This window comes from Paroedura picta, chromosome 6 (assembly GCF_049243985.1).
Source record: "Paroedura picta isolate Pp20150507F chromosome 6, Ppicta_v3.0, whole genome shotgun sequence".
Lineage (NCBI taxonomy): Eukaryota > Metazoa > Chordata > Lepidosauria > Squamata > Gekkonidae > Paroedura > Paroedura picta.
This window is the reverse complement of record NC_135374.1, coordinates 69097728-69120261: the sequence shown is the minus strand read 5'-3', so window position 1 is coordinate 69120261 and position 22534 is coordinate 69097728. Positions and strand designations below refer to the sequence as shown.

The 22534-nt window shown below is 43.6% G+C and overlaps 3 protein-coding genes across 20 annotated transcripts in view; 1 reads left to right on the top strand and 2 right to left on the bottom strand.

The window, feature by feature from the left end:
• The window catches only part of DMD (dystrophin), a 1311735-nt gene that overhangs the window by 912667 nt on the left and 376534 nt on the right, over nucleotides 1-22534 (bottom strand). The window lies entirely within an intron of this gene.
• Nucleotides 15813-16469, top strand: LOC143840041 (uncharacterized). Its single transcript, XM_077342944.1, has 3 exons — nucleotides 15813-15939; nucleotides 16059-16178; nucleotides 16310-16469. Exons 1-3 carry the CDS (start codon nucleotides 15828-15830, stop codon nucleotides 16423-16425), a joined length of 348 nt encoding a protein of 115 aa, XP_077199059.1. The 5' UTR covers nucleotides 15813-15827; the 3' UTR covers nucleotides 16426-16469.
• LOC143840040 (uncharacterized) lies at nucleotides 16569-21378 on the bottom strand. Its single transcript, XM_077342943.1, has 4 exons — nucleotides 18490-21378; nucleotides 17937-18020; nucleotides 17675-17758; nucleotides 16569-17395 (listed from the first exon to the last, which is right to left on the bottom strand). The coding sequence occupies exons 1-4, from the start codon at nucleotides 19109-19111 to the stop codon at nucleotides 16896-16898; spliced, it is 1290 nt and encodes a 429-aa protein (XP_077199058.1). The 5' UTR covers nucleotides 19112-21378; the 3' UTR covers nucleotides 16569-16895.

Genomic DNA, 22534 nt, shown 5'->3' with positions numbered 1-22534 from the left:
ATCCCAAATGGATGGCACTAGGAGAATCTCATCATCCCTAAACATACACTAACCCATAATCTGAAAGTAGATATTTAGGAAAATGAAACTATTTAAATAAGGAGAAATAAAACTGATAAAAATGCAAACTACTTGTAAATAGCATAACACTGGCTTTAAACTACAGACTAATTCTTCTGATAGTTACTTAATGTAGATGTGTGTGTGTGTGTGTGTGTGTGTGTATATATATATAAACAAATTATCCATCTATTGACTAGGCAGCATATATAACAGTCAAAGCCCTTTCATTACATTTTTTCCATATTACAGAGGAGGAGGAGGTTCATATATGCAACTTTTCTCTCCCCGAAGGAATCTCAAAGTGGCTTACATTCTCCTTCCCTTTCCTCTCCCCACAACAGACACCCTGTGAGGTGGGTGAGGCTGAGAGAGCCCTGATATTACTGCTTGGTCAGAACATCTTTATCAGTGCTGTGGTGAGCTCAAAGTCATCCCGCTGGTTGCACTTAGGGAGTGCAGAATCAAACCTGGCTTGCCAGATTAGAAGTCCACACTCCTAACCACTACACAAAGATGCTAGCTAGGAGACATTGATGTCTATGATTAACCAGGAGGTGTCAAGTCTTAACAGCTGCACCACACCTGCTACACCTAGCTGTTCTTTTCAATCTCAGGCAAATATGATACACAGTTTTCATTTATTCCTCAGAGATGGTGCTTTGTACAATATGACTATCCTGCAGCTAATACTTCACAGAAAGATGACTTCCTTGCAAAATGTTTCTGACAGGGATAAGTTAACAACTGTAACAACAGGCGAGTGAGTGACAGAGCTGTACTTTTTCAGCTGAGGGGAAAAAGAAAAAGAAAGCATGCATAATACATAAATGCTATGGCAATAAGTTCCTTTGCTGTAAAAGAAAAGAGTAGACAAGGGCATGGGTGCCAACATGAACTAAAGAGAATGGCACAGAATAAAGCAAGCTTCATTCAGTCACATAATGTTCTCCTCATGAGTACCTCCAATAAATAAGTGTGTATATTAAAAGGAGGAAGCAAATGTAGAACATATCACTGTTTCATTGTAGTCTCTGCCATTTGGTCAGCCCAGGCTCTGAAGATATACAACTTGCAGACCCAACATGTTCTTCCTTCAGCTACATTTCTTTAGTTAACAAGTCTACTTAATTCAAACTAAAATTCTTGGTTTGTGGCTGGAGTGACTTCTATATGTTTGTTCTGCCCAGAGAACCTGCATAGTGTAGTGTTAGACTGGGACATGTGAGAATCAAGTTGAAATCTCCATCACAAACTTTACTGGGTTACCATAGATCAGTGACTGACTTTCCACCTAACATTCTTCAATGAGTTGAAATGAAGATGAAATGGAGCAAGGAAAGATGCTACCATGAACTCTTTGGATAATATAATACAAAATAAGTAGGAAGTCAGAATTTCTCCTAGTAATTGCTGATTTAATGCCAAACAATTCTTTTTTAACCTAATTAAATAGCAACATGTAATAGGTATGTGTGATTCAATTCAGATCAGCCGAAAAGTTGCCAAACCAGCCTTGATTTGGGCATGAAGAGGCCTAATCAATCTGAATTGTCATTCCCCTATAAGTTGAAATGGCCAAATCAACCTTTTCTGAATCAGCATACTGTGAATCAGTGTGATCCATTGATTCAGGCAAATAGCCATTTAAACATTAAAGGGAAAGAGAAAGGGGGTTAGGCACTCCTCTTTGTATTTTCTGGGCTTGCAGGGGGAGGAGGGTAGAAACACCAAACTTGCAGCATGCCTGCAGGAACTTCTCCTCAAAGGAACCCCCCAAATTGCAAAAATATTAGATCATGGGTGCCCCAGTTATAATTGGATGCCCCAATTACAGGGGCACCCAAAGAGGGTTCCTCATCTGATTTCTGTTATTTCATTTCATACGAAATAATGGAAGTTAGATGGGTCCAATCTTCTTGCAGCTTCTTTTGAGAAGAGGCTTCTATAGCCATTCTGCAAACAAGGAGCCTCTTGTGGCGCAGGGTGGTAAGGCAGCTGACATGTTGTCTGAAGCTCTGCCCATGAGGCTGGGAGTTCAATCCCAGCAGCCGGCTCAAGGTTGACTCAGCCTTCCATCCTTCCGAGGTCGGTAAAGTGAGTACCCAGCTTCCTTGCTGGGAGGGTAAAATGGTAATGACTGGGGAAGGGAATGGCAAACCACCCTGTATTGAGTCTGCCAAGAAAACGCTAGAGGGTCTCACCCCAAGGGTCAGACATGGCTCGGTGCTTGCACAGGGGATACCTTTACCTTTACCTCACTGCCCCACCCCGGGAGCCCACAAAAGATGAAAAGGGAAAAACACCTAAATTGAAGTCTATAGGCTTTGGAGAATATGACTCTGTCTAAGAGTTTTACTTGGTGCCTGCTTATCTGAAGAATTTGAACAATGCTTCATACCCTTCTACAAATATGGTTAGTATTTTAAGATGCTGCTAGACTGTTGCTCTTTATTAATATTGCACTGTCAATCTTAGAGCACATTCCTATTAAATTATCCTAAATTACATGGTTTTAATGCATATGATTTGCTGTAGGAATAACAGCAACTAGCAGGTGTTAGTATTCATTATCATTTTATTAGTAATACACTACAAAAACTGTAGCAATCTTCCCCAAGTGGTAATTAATGCAAGGTGTGTTATACTTCAGAGCAACAGCACAAGAAAGAAAACATTTTCTATTGGACAGGAAATCCATTGATCAGGGCACATCAGATCTCACTGATTGATACAGGCCAGTTGTTACCTCTGAATGGATGATTGCTATAAACAGAGAATGATTGTTTGACCATCATTGATCCACTGTACACAATTCAATAGGCAATGGACTTTATTCATACTCCAGTCACTGAATGAAAGTTTTACTGCTTTGATCACACATCAGAGAATGTTATGACTGACTGGCTGAACTTGGCTCAGTTAAGGCTATCATTGCTAGCAATAAATTGCTACACACTGTAATTATGCTCAGCAAGTCAACTTATGAAGTCAATTTGGAGTCAAACTCTGTCATGCTTGCTTCTTTTGCTAAGCAGTCATTTTTTCCTCATGAATAAGTGCATTTATATAATGTCTGAGAGGGGAAAATCAAAACTTTGGAAAAAGTTTCTCCCAATCTATATTATAAAATACTTCACTCCTTTAAAAAGTATGGGCTGGTATGCCAGCTGAATGTCAAAGCGATATTTTTTTTCATGCTTCCCAGCCTCTCCTCACCTTTTTGCTGTCTCACCTTTGTCTGTTGCCTTTTTGCACATTTCACCCTCCACATCTGCTGCTGGAAATGGCAGAAGAGAGAAACATGCCTTATATGCATGACTTTTCTGCCTGTCAATCAATCCAGGCAACCAATCCCCTTTTCCCATATTTTAAAGGTCCTGCGATGCCTGCTAATTTTTTTTAAAAATTCAAACTTCTCCATTGAAATGCCTATGCATAGAATCATAGATGCATAGTACTTTTTGAATGCCACCCTTTATGGGATTTCAAGGCCTTTGATACTTTTAACAATTAATCTTGTTCCTGATTTTTTGGGGGGAGAGAAAACATTAGAGAAAACATTTCTGGCATTGCCTGCATACTTGTCCACCTATTTGTTACTCCAGGAAGTTAGCCATTTTAAAAAGAAATTCCTGTCCCCGGGAACAAGGGAGAGACGAGGCAGGTGACTTTAGCACATTTGAGCCTCCATACCTTCCTTCTGCTGGTTGCTCTCTGGTAGCTGGCACTAAATAGGTTGGTGAATCCACTTTATGTGATTCCCAAACTCACGCTTTAAAAAGGAGGATGTAGTAAGACGGTTACTCCCCAGACACTGGATGCTGGCGACATCAGATGGAGGAATACAGAAACTTCTTTTGGCAAACATTACACTACATTTAACGGGTACAGAAATGTCCTGTGATTTAGAAAAAAATTATATAAAATGTTTTTTTAGTCTTCTCTAGCAATACACACACAAACAAATTTTAAGATCACTTTAAAAGCTTTTTAATCAAAAGCCTGGTGCTTGTGTCTGTATATCCTTCTGAGTATTGATACTATGTATATTAGGGCCTGCAAAACTGGCTTGATCAGAATACATGGTTGCACAGTATAGTGGAAGCTGTAAGTTTATTCACATATTTATCAGTTAAAATATTTACTTTAAAGAAAAATTATTTCCTCTACAAAAGTGGGTAAAGATACAGAAAAACTCAACTCTATGAAGGTACAGCATCACATCTACCTGGCTTTGTATTAAATCTATTTTAGTTGGCAGTGAACAATAAAGGTGAGAGACACTGATCCAAAGATAACAATGAATGTAGAATGCAATGGTTGATAAAATTATGTTTCCCAGGAAATGTTCAACATGCCAATCAAGGAATCCAAGCTTGAACAAAGCGAGTCCCCAGTGTTTGCAAATAATAGTCGCTTGTAAAAATATGTAAAATTTATTACAAAAAGTAGAAATACTAGGTTATGAATATAGATTAGTAGGCAACAAAATTATCTAAAATGGCACAGAAAATGAGAAATGCTAGTTTAACCGCTGAAAATAGACAAAACAATATAGCATACAAATCTTTCAAGCATCTTTCTACATTTCTAATAACAGTCCTCTATTTCGTCAGAATCAAAGCTAGTCTCTGATCTCCAAATTCTTAAGCCAATTACAGTTTTTGAGCTAACTGAGTCAGGTGATGACAATGAACAAATCAGAACATGTCCCAGTTAGAATCCTCGTTTGTAGAGTCCTCTACAAAATTACACCACCACTTTAATTTTCCCCTTCCCATTCTATGGCTCACAATTTTTCACATAGAGCCAATTAGCCCATTTGATACTTTGACCTTGAAGATGATAAGAGCTCTGTAGGCTATGAGGGTCCAATTAGGAAGACCTGCAAGATGGAACCGATTAGACACAATGCAGGAGGAATTGTGAGGAGGAATTAGGGTTGCTTTGCCTGACAATGCCACTTAAAGGTCTGATAGAACCAGAAGGAACTAGTTAATAGTAGTGATGGGTGATACCCATTGGGGCTGATGAACTAAAGGACCGAGCAATAAATAGTAGACAAGCCCAACTAATTCTAGTTTTGTTCCCATTCTCCTCTATTGCAACACTGTAGAAGAAGAGGTCTACATGTAGAAGCCAACAAGGAAACACAAATACCAAAGCAGGTGCCAACTTAATGCAACCTTTCCTTTTGCTCTGTGCTTGGTAAAATAGTAGAAATACCCAATGCAGAAGGCAAATCTGGCAAGTGCCTTCCTTTCCTGAAGCTTGCTACTCAACATGCTAATCTGAAGAGTAAAGTTTAAGAGATAAAGAAGACTATGATCACTAAGCAAGGAGGCCTTTGTGTACATTGCCTCACTACTGGATAGTTAACTACACTAAAACTTTCAGGAGGTGTACATTTTCAGATGCTTTGGTTTTCTTTGGTCATGAAATTTTAATGTGTTTTGGAGGGGGATGTCTCCAGCCTTTTCCATTAAATAGATATTATTTTCAACAACTAACACCAACAAAGCTATCATTCATCATCTCTTCAGCTTCTCAGAGCCAAGAAAAAATCAGCGCAATATTTGTCACCTCAAACAAAGAGAGAACATTATTTATCCATTTTGCTGGTGTTTTTGAAACAGGATTCCATTATGAATCCTATTATCCTGCCTGTTCACTCTTACTAACAGAAAATGGCAACCTTTTCCTGGGTCTGAAGGGGCAGAGCTTAAAGGCCTAAGTGAAATGGTATACATTAAAAAAAAACATATCATGAATTTGTACTATTCTATAGGTCTGATTTATGACTGGGCGTGGGATGGGTTAACACTTTTAAGAGACTATACTAATTTGCCTGGGGACTTGGTAGTAATTAATTTGTTTTTGGCTAAGAGTTCCCTCTTGATCAAAAATTGGTCATTATTATGTTGTGAGGCATTTTATTAGAGTTCCCAGAGATTGTATGCTGCTGTATGACAGACAGCACTTTTAAAAGTTAGAAGTACTGTGTAAACTGATAAAGGATTGTGAAGGGTTAATTCTTCACAGAGCCAGAGAGCCTTGAGTCACAGACTGTTCTAAGAGTTCTGACTGGTTAGCATAAGCTGAGCAGGGAAGTAATTCTGAAAGGATGCTGAGGAGAATGGGCTCTGACTTCAACCATCGCTGAGAGCAGCTTAACTCAGATAGAGAACTGGGGGAAAGTTGGCAAAGAAAAGTTTGGGAAGTGTGCCAGGGAAAGGAAATAGATTACATTATCTCTCACGAGTGAAGAGATAGCTGGTGTGGTGTGGTGTGGTGAGAAACTGCCTTTAGAGAACTTGGGACTCAGTTTAAAATTCAAGACAAGTACTGGTATTTCAAGAGAAGGGGTCTGGTACTGGAAAAAGGATATCAGCCTTCTGGAAACGAGTCACTCAACGAAACTGTGCTGGACTGTTTAGAAAACACTGGAACACAAGCTTCTCATCCTATAGATTTTTAAATAATACTGAATTGCTTAAGCCTGAAACATAAGAACTAAAGTCTGTTCTTGTATTGATTTTATTTCAGAAATTTAAATCCCTGATTCCACCTAACTTTTCCCCTCTATATATTAAAATATTTTGCTAGTTTTGACTTTCAAAATACCTTGAGTATAATTTGTTTAAGTTAAAGTAGGGTCCTGATCCTTCCCTCAGGTTCCTTGGCTGAGTTAATAGCCAAAATATTGTACTGTGACAGGGTGGGACAGCAAGAGTTCTTCAGCAAAGAAGAAAACACATTAGTGGCTCAGACAGTAAAAGGAAAGAAAAACAGAGGGGAAAATCTTGCCTCTGAGGGAGAGAAGTGAACTGGGCTGTCATATATTTCATCTTTGACAACGAAGGCATTTAGAACAAGAAAATGGAGTTACTAATTCACAGTTCACCATCAGAGAACAAATTGTACAAAAAAATGAGATATTGCTATTGCTTACATCACCCAGATTCTGCCTAGGATGCAAAATTATATTAGAAATGACTGAATTTTGCCTAAGATATAAAGACATATTAGAAACAGCTCGTTTTTCACCAGTAAACATATGTGAACTAAATTCTAAAAGTATTTCTGGTATTATTTCTTCCTGTACCCTTCTTGAATCAAACTGAATCATGTAGGTTACTCTAAAGAGAGTTAATGGGTGGATATTCCTGCACAGCCAACTGGCAGATGAGATTATGAATTGTACCTGATCTGTCAATTAGCAATTTTAGATCTAGGAATACTCTTCTTCCATTGTTGTACTTTCACCAGTTTCACAGATAATGTGAGAATACATTTTAAAAATGCATACTACAATGATAGGAGTACCAACGCCTACTGTGATTGCCTTTATTGTGACAACATAAGGAAAAATTGAAGTAAAGTTACAAAATGATCTATACAACAGTAATTGCATAGTGGGAAAAATAGGCTAGAGATGGTGTTTATTAACACATGGCAGAAACAGGGAGTCACTACTACTATGCATTCTTCCTTTTATGTAAATCACAGTAGAAAACCATTAACTGAAAAGTCTTAAATAATTTTTCTAAGGTCATTGTATTTATTACATCTCTGCATATTTGGCAAGATGCCCAGGCCAAGCCAATGAAGTATTGCAGCTAATTAGTATGGCTGCTTCTGTCTTCAGTAATATAAACATAGCCTGAAGTGAACAGAAAGAAATAATTGCTTTGAGCATAGCAGTTATTCTCCTGTAAAATATGTACCAGAGAGTTAAAACTTCACAAATGCATTATGCCATAAAAAATGATTTATGATGGTGCTTGTAGTATGTTATTTGGGGGTGTAGTGCCCTTTAAAAAAGAAAGTGAATTCAGTATGAGATCACCATTATAATGAGATCACCATTATAATTATGGTAAGTACAACTAGTAAAAAGGTGGATCATTTAATTCCTATTTAATGAGGCTTTGCTTATGAGATTTCCCTCTAACTAGTAGGTAGTACTATCTTACATTGTTTCTGTTTACTTCTTACCTAATTTATCTCAGGTATTGTTAATAGTAGTACAACCACTTTTTGCCCCCAAAGGACAACACAAAATTTGAACTTGGGTTTGACAAGAACATACATCCTTACTACAGGTTCCTCTTAATATTTGAGAAAGGACCATATGGGTGGCGCTGGCTGGGACATGAACCCACAGTGTGGCCTGTGTTTTCACCGCTCCAGCAGGCCAATCTGGATGCACCCAGCAAAGATGGGCACATCTGGAGTGGGCCGGCCCCTAGAGCGCCTGCCTCCACAAGCTACAAGCGAGCCGCTCACCCAGACTCGCCGCCAGATAGTTCCTGGACAGCAAAGAGGGCATTTCCAGGACCCACATCCTTCCCTTATGCTGGACCATGAGGCGGCCTGACTGCTGCTTGCTGCTGCACGGCTGGATGGGCAGAAAGGGCTCAGTGGTGGCGGCCACGTAGGTTGGCCAGGCGACAGGCTCTGTGCCACAGCCAGCAAACCTCTGATGGACTGCTGTCACTCCAGCCGCTCGCCACCAGCCTGCCTGGCCGCTGTGGACGCACCACTGAGTGGGAGGCTAGTGTGGGGAGAGAGCTGGCACAGGAGGCTGGCAGGAGAGATAGCCGGCAGGGTGGGAGCTTTCCAGTGCCCACTGGCTTCCCCTTTTCTGTTGGACCTCCTTCAAAGCCCATCTTTAAAATGGGCTTTGATACTTGTTTATTATTAAAAATTTGTAGCATAAGCTCAATCAAAAATCCTTATGTATAACAAAAATCAGTGAGGAGGGGAAGCAACTGTCCTTCAGATTGTGATAACATTCAGTTCTCACATAGTGCAGTTCTCACTATGTGGCTATGTAGTTGCCTAACTAATGGGATCAAAATTTAATTGTATGCATGGTGGACCCCACTGAGTAAAAAATGCCACACATTTCTCAGTGAACCTGTTCAGTAGATGAACTTACTTTGTTTGACAATGACCCATTAAGCACAGCAGCAGCCATGTCAGGCTGCTGCCAGGCATTGCTTTGGGGAGGCATGCCCCAGTGCTTCCCACGTATGCACGGGGGAGGGAATCCCCTGGTGTATGTGGACAGCCCTAGTGTAGTGTGCACATGCACACTACACTAGGGCTGGAAAGCCCGGTGTGCTGCCTGGCAGCAGCAGTGGAAGGAGATGAGAGGGGTCATGGGGCCCCCACCGCACAATGGCAGAGGTGCAGCATACTGCTCTCCTACCACAGTGAGGGTGGTGGGATGCTCCAGCCAGCTGCGCAGCTCTGCCTGTTGACTCTGCCAATTATTTACTGCACTGGCCCAACCTAGCCCCCACTGGTGCCCATGGCATCCCATGGAACACAGAAGATTCCATGTTCCCTTACCACAGGCCTTCCAGGGCACTGTGCCAGGCCACGGCTGGAATGGTGGCAGCGTAATGTGCAATCGGGGCTGCTATGCTGCCGCCACTCCAGATTACCCATCCTATGTATAATCCATCATTCACTTTCAAACTAATTAGAGGCAGGATATATTTGTATTGCATCAATCAACTTGAACAGCTGCCAAACTATGCAGCTACTTATTGGTCAGAAGGAGATTTAAAGCCAATTGGAGGATCATCTGGGGACTGGGATTGTCCGTGCCTCTAGAAATTAATAGCTATATAGTGAAATTGTAAAAGGGAGCTCTTCCTTCTCTGCATTTCAAATGGAGGCAAAAGAGCTCATTTCTCTTCTTTCTTTTCTCATCTGGCCAGGGACAGAAGCAATATTTCAATCTCTGCATTGCAAAAGAGAGAGGAGAAAAAGAGCCAGGCTTATAGAATGTGATAGAAAGGAGGGAAGGAAAATTCTGATAATCCCACCAGACACAAATTTATTGCATCTCACCAAGTCTAGGAAAGTTTCTGGGATGGGGGATCAAAAGTCCCCAGCTTCTAGATAATCAGGGCAGAGTCTGCACTTACTTTGTTTATTCCATTGTCAATCCTGTTGAATTCAGATCGCTTTGAACTTGAGCCTTCCTCCCCCCCCCTCCCCATTGAAACAGGAAAGTGTTCTGCATGTGGTTAGGGAGGCAAATTGAGACTCTTACTTTGTTTTCTTAAAGGGGGGAGAGGATCGAAGAAGTCAGAAAAAAAATCTAAGACGGACAGAAGTTGAGAGAAATTAGGGGCTTTTCCTTTAAGGCAAGTTTGTCACATGACCACCTGTGGCCAATCATGAGTTCTCTACCACGGAGGAGAGCCCAGATTCAAAACAATGTGATTTTAAAATATATTGAGCATTAAAAGCACTCGAAGATATCGCACAATAAAGGTAGGGTCACTCCGGATCAATCCTTCTTGCTGCAGAAGGAAAATTTAAATCGCCCCAAATCAAAACGGAAATCGCATTCTGTGCATACGGCAGGGCCTGAATCGACCTGGGATTGGAATAAAAGCTCCATGCAGTTTACACCCTGCTCTTGATCCCCACTAATTAAAAAACAAAATAAACCTTTGCTAAATATCCTCAGCAGGAGAACACAAATGACTCACAGCTTGTCTTTTTTAATGGCTTCAAGGAGGCTGTTCCCTAGAATCAGTTCTTGATCTCCTCATTTAAAACAAACAAACTTTGTTAAATAAAGAGCAAAGTATCCCTATCAAGAGATCATGAATAACTCACAGCAGGTCTTTTAATAGCTTCAAGTAGGCTGCTCTTTAGAATTTACAGAATGTGAACAAACACAAAGCTGGTAGAGTTGTATATTAAACCTAATCTTAGATTTGTATTTACATTCCCTGAATTTCATAATGTACACCTCTACAAATGTAAATACAAATCTAAGATTAGGATTAACAAAAATTTAAGACCAACAAAGATTTATTCAAGGCATGAGCTTTTGAGTGCATGCGTTCTTCCACAGACTAAATGAACAACCATCATACGTCTACAGATATAGGGTAAAATAAATTGTGGCAAATTAGTAAATTGTGTCATAATATCAAAATTAAGCCATATATAACATATAATTCTTTGCTAAAACAGCTAATCAGTCCTTTTGAGTTCAGCTGTAGTTCACAAAAACATTTGAGAAATAAAACTGCCCATGTTACTAATTAATGGCAGACACTTTCCCAGTTGTGAAAAGAAATAATGAAAAGAAACTTGTTGCTGGACCCATCCATCTCCACCTGAGCATGGAACCATCCCTGCAAGTGATACGCTGTGCTGGCAAGTATCTTGTACTGAGATCAGAGAGTTAAATTCAGAATGACATTACATATTACTAACATCACATTACAGTCACATTGTCCCAAATAATATAAATTAAAAAGAAGAGGGGATTGTTCTGTTCTGGCTGAGTAGTGATATCAGGGCTCTCTCAGCTTCACCTACCCTACAGGGTGTCTGTTGTTGGGAGAGGAAAGGGAAGATAAATGTAAGCTGCTTTGAGACCCCTTTGGGTAGAAAAATGGCATATAAAGCCCAACTCTTCTTCTAAGGAATGTGGATATAAGAGTTGAATGAGATTAGCATGCATATTCTTGTTGAGTTCAGGATATACCATTGTTTTGAGTGTTGCAATAACCTGCATTTCTGCAATCTCCCTTTCTAGTCTGTTCTTGAAGTTCCTTTGCAATAAAACAGCTACTTTGAGGTCCCTTGGATTAGGTTTGTTTGTTTTCTATCCTTGGGTGCTTCTAGCTGGCTGGCACAGGAGCTTATATTTTTCTTTGATTTCCCTGCACTCCCAAGCAATTCTATTTATCCGTTCCATTTAGAATGTCGGAAGAAAGAAGCCCAGGCTTCAGCCTACTTAGCTTATTGGGCCCTGAATGTATGTTTTAGAAGAATCTGCACCTAGCTCCCTTATTAGTGTATCTGATATGTTTCCAAATAGGGTTTGTGCATGAAGCAGCCAGTGCCGCACCGCACTGTGGAGGGGGAGGCGCGGGCATTGGTGGGTGCACACATGCAATCGCAGAGCTCTGCACCTGTGTGTGTGTGCCCGCCGGTGCACCAGTGCCTCCCCTCCCCCTCTGCACTGGCTGCTTCGGGTACAAACGTCCGCTTCAGAAACCAAAGCACCCAACCCTATTTCCAAATGTTTGATTCTCTCATTCCCATATTTCCATTTTAAAAAACAGGAGTACATCTAAAAACATAATATATGAATCGGTGCCTAAGCTCTATCTCTACTTCTCATTTCTTGAATATTAGACTCAGCAGTCAAGATCTATATTGTCATTTCAAAATAAGGAGGCAATCTGATCATTATTCCCCTTATGTTTGATCCAATGTCAATGTACCCTAAATAAGCCAATGCTTAGTATTCATTTGAACATTCCAAAATTTTTGGAACAGATCAAAATAACTTCCAAGCTCTTTCTTCACGTACAATTTAGGAGATCCAAAAAGCCTCAGATTCAGGCTTTATTGCCAGTACAACATTGGTCTCCTATTCAACTTTTTTGCCACTGTCCAGGACTAACATTCTCCATCTTGTTAGACATGCTGACTGCAAGATCCCAAATGGTTTATTGGAGAGAGACAAGAAGGTTCCATTTTCATAAATGTGCTGAAGTCATTTGTGATTCCGATGTTCTCCTCAGCAAAAATTCTAATTAATATTTTGGAAACTTTTCCAATGTAGTTCTCTTAGAGATACATTAATTCTTGAATAACAGAACTACATGGATCAGTAAAACAGTCACAATATTTTCAAATCAGGAAATGGTTCAACAGAAATACTCTGTATTCTCCCAGGTATTGTTTAAGATTTTATCCAATTAAGACTCCAGTTTTTGAATACCCAGCTTCCTTCTCCTCCTTGATCATTAAATGGCTAGACAGAAGTTGGTTTATTATTTCATGCTGTGCTTCTACAAATTTTTTTGCGATGCCACAGTTTCAGTTTTGTAAGCTTCACTGAGATGAGGAGACAGAGAGTGTGAGCCATTTCGCACAGAGCTCAAAGTTGCTATTTGGTTGCCGTTTGTGAAAGCGCTACTTCAAGTAGCGAAATGTAACTAGCCGTGCCCGTAACGCACAGCTGCGGTTTTTGCGGAATTTGGCACTTTCACTTCTCGCCACTTTCGTAACCCACAGGCTTCCGGTTCTCCGTCTTATCGCTACAAAGGAGGTCCCTTTTTAGCGCTTCTGGCCTCCCGTGCCCGTCAATCAAACTGCAGGCACACCTTTGACCTCGACCCTGAAGCCGAACTTGTCGGGGTTCCCTTTTTTTTTAAAAAACCCAGGAAACCCCGTAGCAACGCGTTATCGTCCAATCATTGGCGCCCTTGGAACGTGTTTTCTATTGTTTTCTAGGAACCAGATGCATTGACATGTTTGATTGGTTAATCCCCGCCCACAGTACACGCCCACAGGTTACCTGCTTATATGCACCTGGGCAGACACGCGGTCGGCCTCACTCTTTTGTTTGCGTAGCCTACTGCCCGCAGCACAGGTCAACGTTGCAATGGAGAGGCTTATTTTTCAATTGCTGGCTTACATGCTCGCGGTGGTCCAGCGCATGAATATCGCCTTGTCGCGTCGGACGTCTGCTATCGCGGAGTACCGAGAACGGGTGGCCGGAACGCTGACCAGCAGCAGAAGACGTTCTGTAAGGGTAACCATGGCGGCCAAGAAACGCTGGCAAGCTCTGGCAGAGGTCCGGTTCCCCAGACAGTTCTGGGTGGACGAACGATCCTCTGACTGGTGGGAGAATTTTGTGTGGACTCGCTGGGATGATGACCACTGGATTGCCAACTTCAGGATGTCGAGGGGGACATTTTTTGAACTCGTGGAGGCTCTACGTGGACGCATGGAGAGGCAAGTCACTGGCATGCGGCGCCCCGTTCCAGTTGAAAAAAGGGTGGCTGCCGCATTGTGGTACTTGGCCACCCCTCAGTACTTCCGGACAGTAGCCCAGCAATTCGGACTCGGAGTCACTACGGTTGGCGATATCCTTAAGGAGTTCTGCCTCGCCATGGAGGCGGAATTGTTCAGCAAAGTCGTGTGCCTCGGAGACCGGCTTGGAGCGGTGAGTGTCATTCTATCCCCTTTGCCCTTTAAATTTTTTTTCTTGTTTGACAGGTCAGCAACGAAGACGCGATACACCCCACGCTGACATGCCATGGCTTATATTCTTTTCTTTCCCTTATTCCAGAGTATGGACGGGTTTGCCAGGCTTGGATTCCCGCATTGTTTTGCGGCCGTCGATGGAAGCCACATCCCTATCCGTGCCCCCGGGGGAAGCATAAAAGAGTACGGGAACAGGAAGGACTTTTGCTCTGTTCTCCTGCAAGGAACAGTGGACTTCTCCGGCCGGTTTATCGATGCCGAGGTGGGGTGGAGTGGCAGGAGGCATGATGCCCTTGTTTTCAGGGAATCCAACCTCAGGAAAGCCATGGACGAAGGGGTCTTTGTTCCAGGAAACCCCACCGCCACCATTGAGGGCGTGCGTGTGCCGGCGTTGGTCCTCGGGGACGGAGCCTACCCATTACGACGCTGGCTCATGACTCCCTACAAGCGGCCAAGGACGGACGTGCAGAGCCACTACAACCTCAGTCACTCCCGGGCAAGGAATGTAGTGGAGCGTGCCTTTGGACGTTTGAAGTCACGGTTCCGTTGTTTAATGTCACGACTCCATGTACATATTGACAATGTGACTCCGCTGATAATCGCATGTGTGATTTTGCACAACATATGCGAGGACAAGGGACATAACATCCCCTTCCCTGAGGACGAACCTGAACCTGTAGTCCTTCAGGATACACAGGACATCCCTGAAGCAAGGAGAAAAAGGATATATGCTGAGGGGTGCAAGGTTCGGGACGCCATAGCCACCCACATCTACAGAAACAGGAGGCGTGTTTAATTGTTTTTCCTACTCTGTTGTTGAATAAAGTTTTGTGTTCTTTGTTTAACCTTGTCTTGTGCGGTTTGTGTACTTTGCCAGCAAAAAAACGGGGATTCTCTGGTCCAAAAGCACTTTGACAGCCCTAAATGCTAACTCCCCACTGAAATTGACAAACACAATACGGAAGCGCTGAATGGGGAAAGTTCGGGGAGGCGGGTAGCCAGGAAGTATTGGCGACCCCTGTCAAACCGGAGGATCAATCCACTCATGTTCCAAGGAATAATTTTATTGGTGGGCAGCTTTGATACATTTAAAAAACGGGGTGGTCGATCGGAGCAACGCACGTTCGTTCCCTAACCGTCATTCCGAAGATGCCGAAGCCACGGAAGGGCTCCTTCTGGCAGCGCGCCGAGGCTGAGGCACTTCTGGAGCTTGTGCTACAATCAAAAAGTGTTGGCCGCCTAATGGCCAGCACCCATTGCCACACCAAGGGTGCCTACCTGGTGTTGGCTTCAAAGCTGAGGGAGAGGGGCTACGTCCGGACCTGGGAGCAGGTCCGGACAAAATTCAAGCGCCTTAAGCTGGACTTCCTAAACAGTCTGGAACAGTGGGGGGGGATCCCGCAGCCAAGTGGGAGGACGGTCTTCCACGACCAGATGGTTAAAATATGGGAGAAGGCTGGGAAGCCCCCCCTGGACATGAGGAGGCATATGGGTGAGTGCTGCCCTCGTTGTGTTTTGCCCTTAAACATGCATGGAATGACTAGCTGCCTCTTTCCCCTACTGTCCCCAATGAAATTCGAGAAAGTATTTAGATGCTGTCAACCCCCTCAGACTTAGCCAGCCAGTACTGTAGAACCACTTTGGTTATGCGCTTAGACTCTAACTGTGGTGTGTCCACCCGCTGTGTTTCATCTCTGTTTTGTGTGCTTTTAATTATGATTTGTCTTTTTCTTTGCCCAGCCACACAATCACCATCCAAGCTGGCAACAGCACCTGAGCGTGAGGAGGGGGAGGAAGAGGGACCTTCCACCTCGGGACAGGCTGCAGGTGAGAGTTTTATGTCTGTGAGGGAGACCCATGTGTGTGTACCCACACGGAGCCATATGGGAGCCTGATGTGATGCTTCCTTTTGGACTGTGATCAAATTCTTTGTTTGATTTCTATAGCTGAAACTGTGGAGGCAAGGCTGCGTGCCATGGAGGCCAGAGTTACTTCCCTGGAGGCTCAAGTGGCAGAGCTGAAAGGGGAGATTGAGCAGCACAGGCAACAGAGGGAGGCGGAAGAACGTAGGTTATGTTCCCCACTGCCCAACTCATCTCACACTGTGGCTAAGGCCACTTAAAAGTGTATGCATGTAAACTAAAGAAATTTGAAAATATGTGTGGTACTAATGTGTACTTTTTCTCCCTCCCCACAGTTAAGAAGAAGGAGGACGAAGAGCTCTTCCGGCGCAAAGTTAGGGGGACCGTGGGACGGCTGTGCAGGAGAGTTAGGGCGATGGAAGGGGCTGGGGAGGGGAGCGGTGGGAACTGAGTTTTGTTTCCTGTTTGTGTTTTGGGGTAGGGGTTGGGGGGGGGCTCCAAGTTTCATTCCCTAATGTTTTTCCCCTGTTAAATGTATACCTTTGTTAAAAAAAATAGGTTTTCCAGGGGGGTGGGGGGTGGTGGTGCTGGTGGGGCTCCAAGTTTCATTCCCTAATGTTTTTCCCCTGTTAAAATGTTGTTTAAAATAAAATGTTATTGCAAATTTTATAACAAGACTCCAGTGTGACTTCTTAAACTCGCACATATTTAACCCCACACCACACTCCTAAAACTCCTTGAACTAACACCCCTCCAACCTCCAACCCACACAGCAGTACCACAATATACACAATCACTAGAGAGGCCGCTTTCAGCCTTGCAGATTCTACAGTAGGGTACACAGAGACAGAGTCAAAAATATAAACTTTATTCAACAAACAACAAAACACAGATAACATGAAATAGAAAAAGTGGGCAAAACTAGGAGGGGGAGTACTTGTCTGCTGGTTTAATTTTTCTCTTTCCGAGAATAGTCCTCCTTCTTGTTTGGGTGGAGGCATTCTGAGAGGGAGTTGGTGGGGTGGGTGCTGGAAGTGGTGGTGTTGGTGTGGGTGGTGGTGGGGGGGCGATTTGTGGAGGGTAGGCCCTTTCCATGACCGCTACAGCCCTCTCCATGAGTCTCCTTATCAGTCGCACCTCCTCCACGCCTTCGCGTAGGATTTGGTTTGTCTCTCTAAGGACTGCCCTCAATTTTCTCCCCTCCTGGGCAATGAGTGTGAGCATGGCTTGGTCAGCGGCCGCGGCACGCCGTGACTCCTCATAGCAGTGCTCAAGGAGCCTCTCTCCCACGCTTGTCAAGACGGAGACGCGCCTCAGCCTGCCGCGTTCCCTCGTAAGCCTCTCCTCTGCTGGGAGCGCACCTCTAGGTGGTGGGCTGCCTGGAGGCAGGGGTGGTTCCTCCTCCTCATCTGAAAGAACCTCTGTTGGCAAAAAATGAGAAACAAAACTGTTAGTAACATCAAAAAAGTCAAAACACACCATGGTGGACATGGTGTTCTTTTTTGTCCCCGTGTTTTCCTGCCAAGAATTTAAACAATCCCCGGCGAGCACATGGCTATTGTTTGTTTGCCCATGTTGTGCTTTTACTTTTGCCTACTTTCACAGCAGGACTCTCAACAATTAAAAGGGAGCACATGGTTAGTGCCTAGCGACATTGTCCTGCAGCTATGGCTCGAAAGGAACAGGTCATGCACGCTCACCATCTTGAATCTGTATCCGCCTGCGCCGGGCAGGAGGTCCAAGCACCCCAGGCTGTTCCTCCTCCTGTGTTCCGGGTATGAAATCTGCAAAAAAAGGAAAAAAAACAGATCTAGGACCAAAGGGTGGCAAAGCCAGCTTCAAAGCCTACACCAGCAACGCAGAGGGACTCTCTTCTTTCTCTTAGCAGTGCTGCTGCCCTGCACAAACAGAAAAGCACAAAGCAGTTAAAACAGCCCCCCCCCTATTTTTACTAATACTTACCAATGTTAGTTGATGCCCCCGAATCACTATCCACGTCAGGTGCTGCTGGAGACTCTAGGGGCCCCGTCCCTGGCAACTGTGTCTCTGTGGACAAGAGCAGAAAATAGTGAAAAATGAGCAAGCATACACCATGAACCACAAAGCAAGCTCCCAAAGTAGTGAGCCAAAGTACTGCAGAAGGCCTATGGGCGAGGCATGCAGCAAATATTTTGGGGCTGTGGGTTAAACATGACCGTTTAAAATACTAACCACATCAAGCACTCCACAGCCAACCATCTTATTAAATCTTTTAAAAATTAAAATTAAATTATAACATTAAAACCGTTTCAAATAGTAACCACAGCAAGCACTCCACAGCCTACCTTCTTTTAAAATCTTTTAAAAATTAAATTATAAAATTATAAAATTAAAACCGTTTCAAATAGTAACCACAGCAAGCACTCCACAGCCTACCATCTTATGCGTTGCAACGAACACACGAGAAAACGATGCCCAAACGTCAGAACACACATTTGCTCAAAAGGAAATATAAAATAAAAAGAAAATCACTTACCGGAGGCAAGGGGCGTTTGCTCAGGAGCCTCCTCTGGCTCCCCAGGAGCGATGGCGATCAGGTCCAGCGTTACCGATTCCGCGGCTCGTTGCTGGACGGGGGGTGGAGGGCGAAAGCTGGACGAGGTTCCCTCGCCGGGATCCTCCTCAGCGGGTGGTTCCTCGACCGGGGCAGCCGGCTTCCGAACCACCTTAAGGCTCCGGCCGACGCGCTTCGGCCTGCCGGATCCTTCCCCGTCCCCGTACAGCTGGCGCTGCTCCTCGAAGTAGGGGCAGGTAACCTTTTCGTTGCCGGAACCCTTATTATGGTTCACGGCACGCATGTACTCTGCCCTCATTGTCTTGGTCTTCGACCGGCATTCAAGGCCGGTCCTGTTGTGGCCCAGGGCGCGCATCTTAATAGCCACTTGTTCAAAAACCTCCCTATTCCTGTGGGAGGACTGGAACGCGTCCTGGATTTTCTCCTCCGAGAAAATCCCGATCAGGTCCCTGATCTCCGCGTCCCTCCAAGTTGGGCCACGGCCGGTTGCAGGGACGGACGAGGCTTGAGAAGACGATTCCATGTTGCTTTCGCTAGTAGCTGAGCAAAATGGTGGTGGGAGGTGCAGGGTGCAACGGATCATATACCTTCCCGCACACAAAGACAAAGGGACTAGCCGGCTCCTGATTGGTGGAGGGCAGCAGGGGACACGCACATTGGCCACATTAGGTCACATGTCACGTTCAAAACTCCTCGCGCGGGAACAGGATCTGCTCCTAATGGCCAGATTGGCGCCCTTGTTGTTTGACTTAACGCATGCGCGTATTCGTTTACACGCGAGAAGAGCAGTTTGAACATGCAGCGGGAGCCATTTTAGGAAAATGTCCGCCATTACACAAACGCATGCCGGTGTTCAACCGAGAGCAAGTGCGGCAGTACTCGGCAGTTCCCCAATAATATTCACCAGCCACAGCATAAATCAACCAAACATGACATGTTACTGGCGTACGTTCGTTGGCACGCTCAGAGGAATGTTTTTTAAAATGAACGGGGGACGGCGACTCCGCTTGCCGGAGGTCTAGCCGCCAATGGAAGGGGTTGTCCGCACCCAAGCACAAGCACGCACCGGGAACCACACAAAGACCCACTACACATAAGCCGCCCCTCATGATATCACCTCGAATCATGTCTATTGAACCCCTGTAAGCTAAGCAGGAGACTGCGAGCGGCGACCGTTCGTTGGCACGCTCAGAGGAAAATTTTTTAAAATGAACGGGGGACGGCAACTCCGCTTGCCGGAGGTCTAGTCGCCAATGGAAGGGGTTGTCCGCACCCAAGCACAAGCACGCACCGGGAACCACACAAAGACCCACTACACATAAGCCGCCCCTCATGATATCACCACGAATCATGTCTATTGAACCCCTCTAAGCTAAGCAGGAGACTGCGAGCGGCGAACGTTCGTTGGCACGCTCAGAGGAAAATTTTTTAAAATGCTCCCTGTACGTTGACTCCGCTAGGACTGGCCGATGGTAGACGGGGTTTTAAGCTTTGGGCAAATTTTGGGAACGTGACGGTGTGTGCCACTGTGCTTGTGAAAAACTCTTGTGGTGTCCGGGCAGAATTTCCGAAAGTGATCGTGCTTGAAAGCCAGTCGCTGTCCCGTTGCCTCGTAGATCCCCGCTCGCTCGGAGAAAAAAAAAATGGCGAACAGTTCGCCGGAAGTTTGGAGGACAGGCTCGGGAGGAGGGACTTTGAAGAACCCGCAACAATGGTAACGCACAGGTCTTTAGCGCTAGTGTTGCAGATTGGTTGCAGGAGTGTATCGCTATCCGGAGGGTGAATCCAGTTTTCTGGATTCCCCTAGAAGCGCTACAACGAAGCGCTTTTGGCGGTTCGGTTTCAGGATTGTTGCAGATTGTTTACGACGTCGTGCGTTATGGCAAATTAGTAGCGTTTTCAATCAGCTACCATTGTGCTATTTTTAAGCCGTGGGAAATGCCCCTGTGAATTTCTCTGTTAAGAAGCTGGCTTCTGGAGTTGAAATTGTCAGTGGACGCAGTGAATTCTGTATGAGGCAGAATGGATTTAATTTTTAAGTACAATTTCCCCCCAAAGTAAAAGTCTTCCTTTAATGTTTTTTCACTAATTAAGATTCCTAGAAGCGAATCTCTGTTACACAAAGTCCATTAAAAGCATGCATTAGGCACAGAACAACTGCTGGAAAACAGTTCCCTCTTCCTTTCTAGTACATACCCTGTGGTTTGTACCAGAAAGCCACTGTGTCTATAAAGCTGCTGTGATTGGGGCTTTTAAAAGATGCAAAGCCATAAGCTCAGTGCTTTCCACAGCCAGCAAAATGAAAGGTGATTACTATGAATGTGCTACATTTGTCCTCAGAGTCTCTATGTAATTTATTCACAAGGTATTTTTAGAATTATAATCAAATTTCATAGGGCTGCCTTAAATGACAAACAAATGCTTCCTGCTCTTTAAATGTGAGACTCTGGAGCTGCTATCACATCTAATCCACCTTGCTGTTCTTGTTATGTTCCGTTTATCTGTAAGGAATCTCTTACCATACATTTGTTACCTAGTATTATAGAGGTAAATGTAATTCAGCCTTAAAGCTTGGCTTTAAGCGTTCCAACCAAATAAAATAAATCAACAGTTCTGTTACTCGTAGCAATTATTTAAAAGAAAGTTGGTGTATCAAAGTGAAAGGAGACAGACCACAATCTTGCTCAATAAACCATTCAACATAAAGCACTATTTCTTCATGTGGTCTCCTGAGATCTGCTAATCTTCCCCTTTACTGCTATGTGAGTGACATGGATCAATAAGTTCTACAATTAACTTTTCTCATGCAAATCAATTGGGCACTGATCTCTACAAAGCTCAAGTACATAAAAGAGCTGGATTTGTCCTATATGTTTTATTATTCCAGTCAGGGATAAGAAGAATGACCCATGGCCAACTTAAATGTAGCTTGTTAGATTTAGCGAGCCTAGGCTGGAATAATCGAAGCCTGGCTTTTTATATAGGTATTTGATTCCTCTGACAGCATTTATTATTTATTTACCTCATTTATTCCCAGTCTTTTTCACCAAAGCAGTTTATACTGTTCTCCTTATCTCCGTTTTATCCTTATAACTACCCCTTAGAGTTAAGTTGGGAATATGCTATTTGTCCTAGGCCAAACAGCAAGTTTCCATAGCAGAGTGGGAATTTAAACCAGGGACTCCCAAATCCTAGTCCAACACTCTCACCATTGTACCACACTGGCTCTCTATAACTCATATACTTTAAATAATTCATATGCACATTGCCCATAGTAAACATTAGGACTTTCCAGGTCAGGTAATATAAACATTTGAAGAGGCAGAAAACAAATGTATGTGATATGTCTAAGATTCAGCATTGATGCTTAACTTGATGTACAGGCAAATCTCAGTGACTGATAATGGTGTCAGACTCCTCCTTCTCCAGGCTCATGAGAATTTGCTTGGAGAGGGTGATGGTGCATTGATCACTTTTTGAGTGAATATATTTATACAACTAAGTACAAGCTGTAATCCTTACATGGGATTTGCATGGCAAGGTATATAAATGTGAACACATTAACCTGCCTTGTACTGAGTCACAAAACACTGGGTTGGAAGTTATTGACCAGAACAAGTTAGTATCAAAGTTAATATTGTCTACTTAGACTGCTCACCAAGGTTTAAGGGCCAGGTTTTTCACATCACCTACCACACAAGCTTTTTAACTGGAGATGCTGAGGATTGAAGCTGGTACTTTTTGCATGCAAAGGATGTGCTCTGCCACTGAGTCATAGCTCCTCCCCATCTGAATTCAAATTAGTAATATAACTAATACTGCCAGGAATCTAGCCAGGCTGAATGTGCAAGTAAGAGACATTTCAAAACTCTTAACAAGCCATCCAAATGTAGACAAAACATGGGACAGCAATCCAATACCCACATTCCTTCCCCACTGCTCACTGAAATAGAAGAAGAGTTGGTTCTTAAATTACACTTTTCTCTACCAGGAAGTCTCAAAGTGG

Bases quoted from the DNA above. Each gene is read 5' to 3' on its own strand.
- LOC143840041 (XM_077342944.1), top strand. From the start codon at position 15,828: ATGATTTGTCTTTTTCTTTGCCCAGCCACACAATCACCATCCAAGCTG. The intron at 15,940-16,058 runs GTGAGAGTTTTA...TGATTTCTATAG, and splicing joins CACCTCGGGACAGGCTGCAG to CTGAAACTGTGGAGGCAAGG. The intron at 16,179-16,309 runs GTAGGTTATGTT...CCCTCCCCACAG, and splicing joins ACAGAGGGAGGCGGAAGAAC to TTAAGAAGAAGGAGGACGAA.
- LOC143840040 (XM_077342943.1), bottom strand. From the start codon at position 19,111: ATGATCCGTTGCACCCTGCACCTCCCACCACCATTTTGCTCAGCTACT. The intron at 18,021-18,489 runs GTAAGTGATTTT...TCTTGTCCACAG, and splicing joins GCAAACGCCCCTTGCCTCCG to AGACACAGTTGCCAGGGACG. The intron at 17,396-17,674 runs GTGAGCGTGCAT...TTTTGCCAACAG, and splicing joins GCGGATACAGATTCAAGATG to AGGTTCTTTCAGATGAGGAG.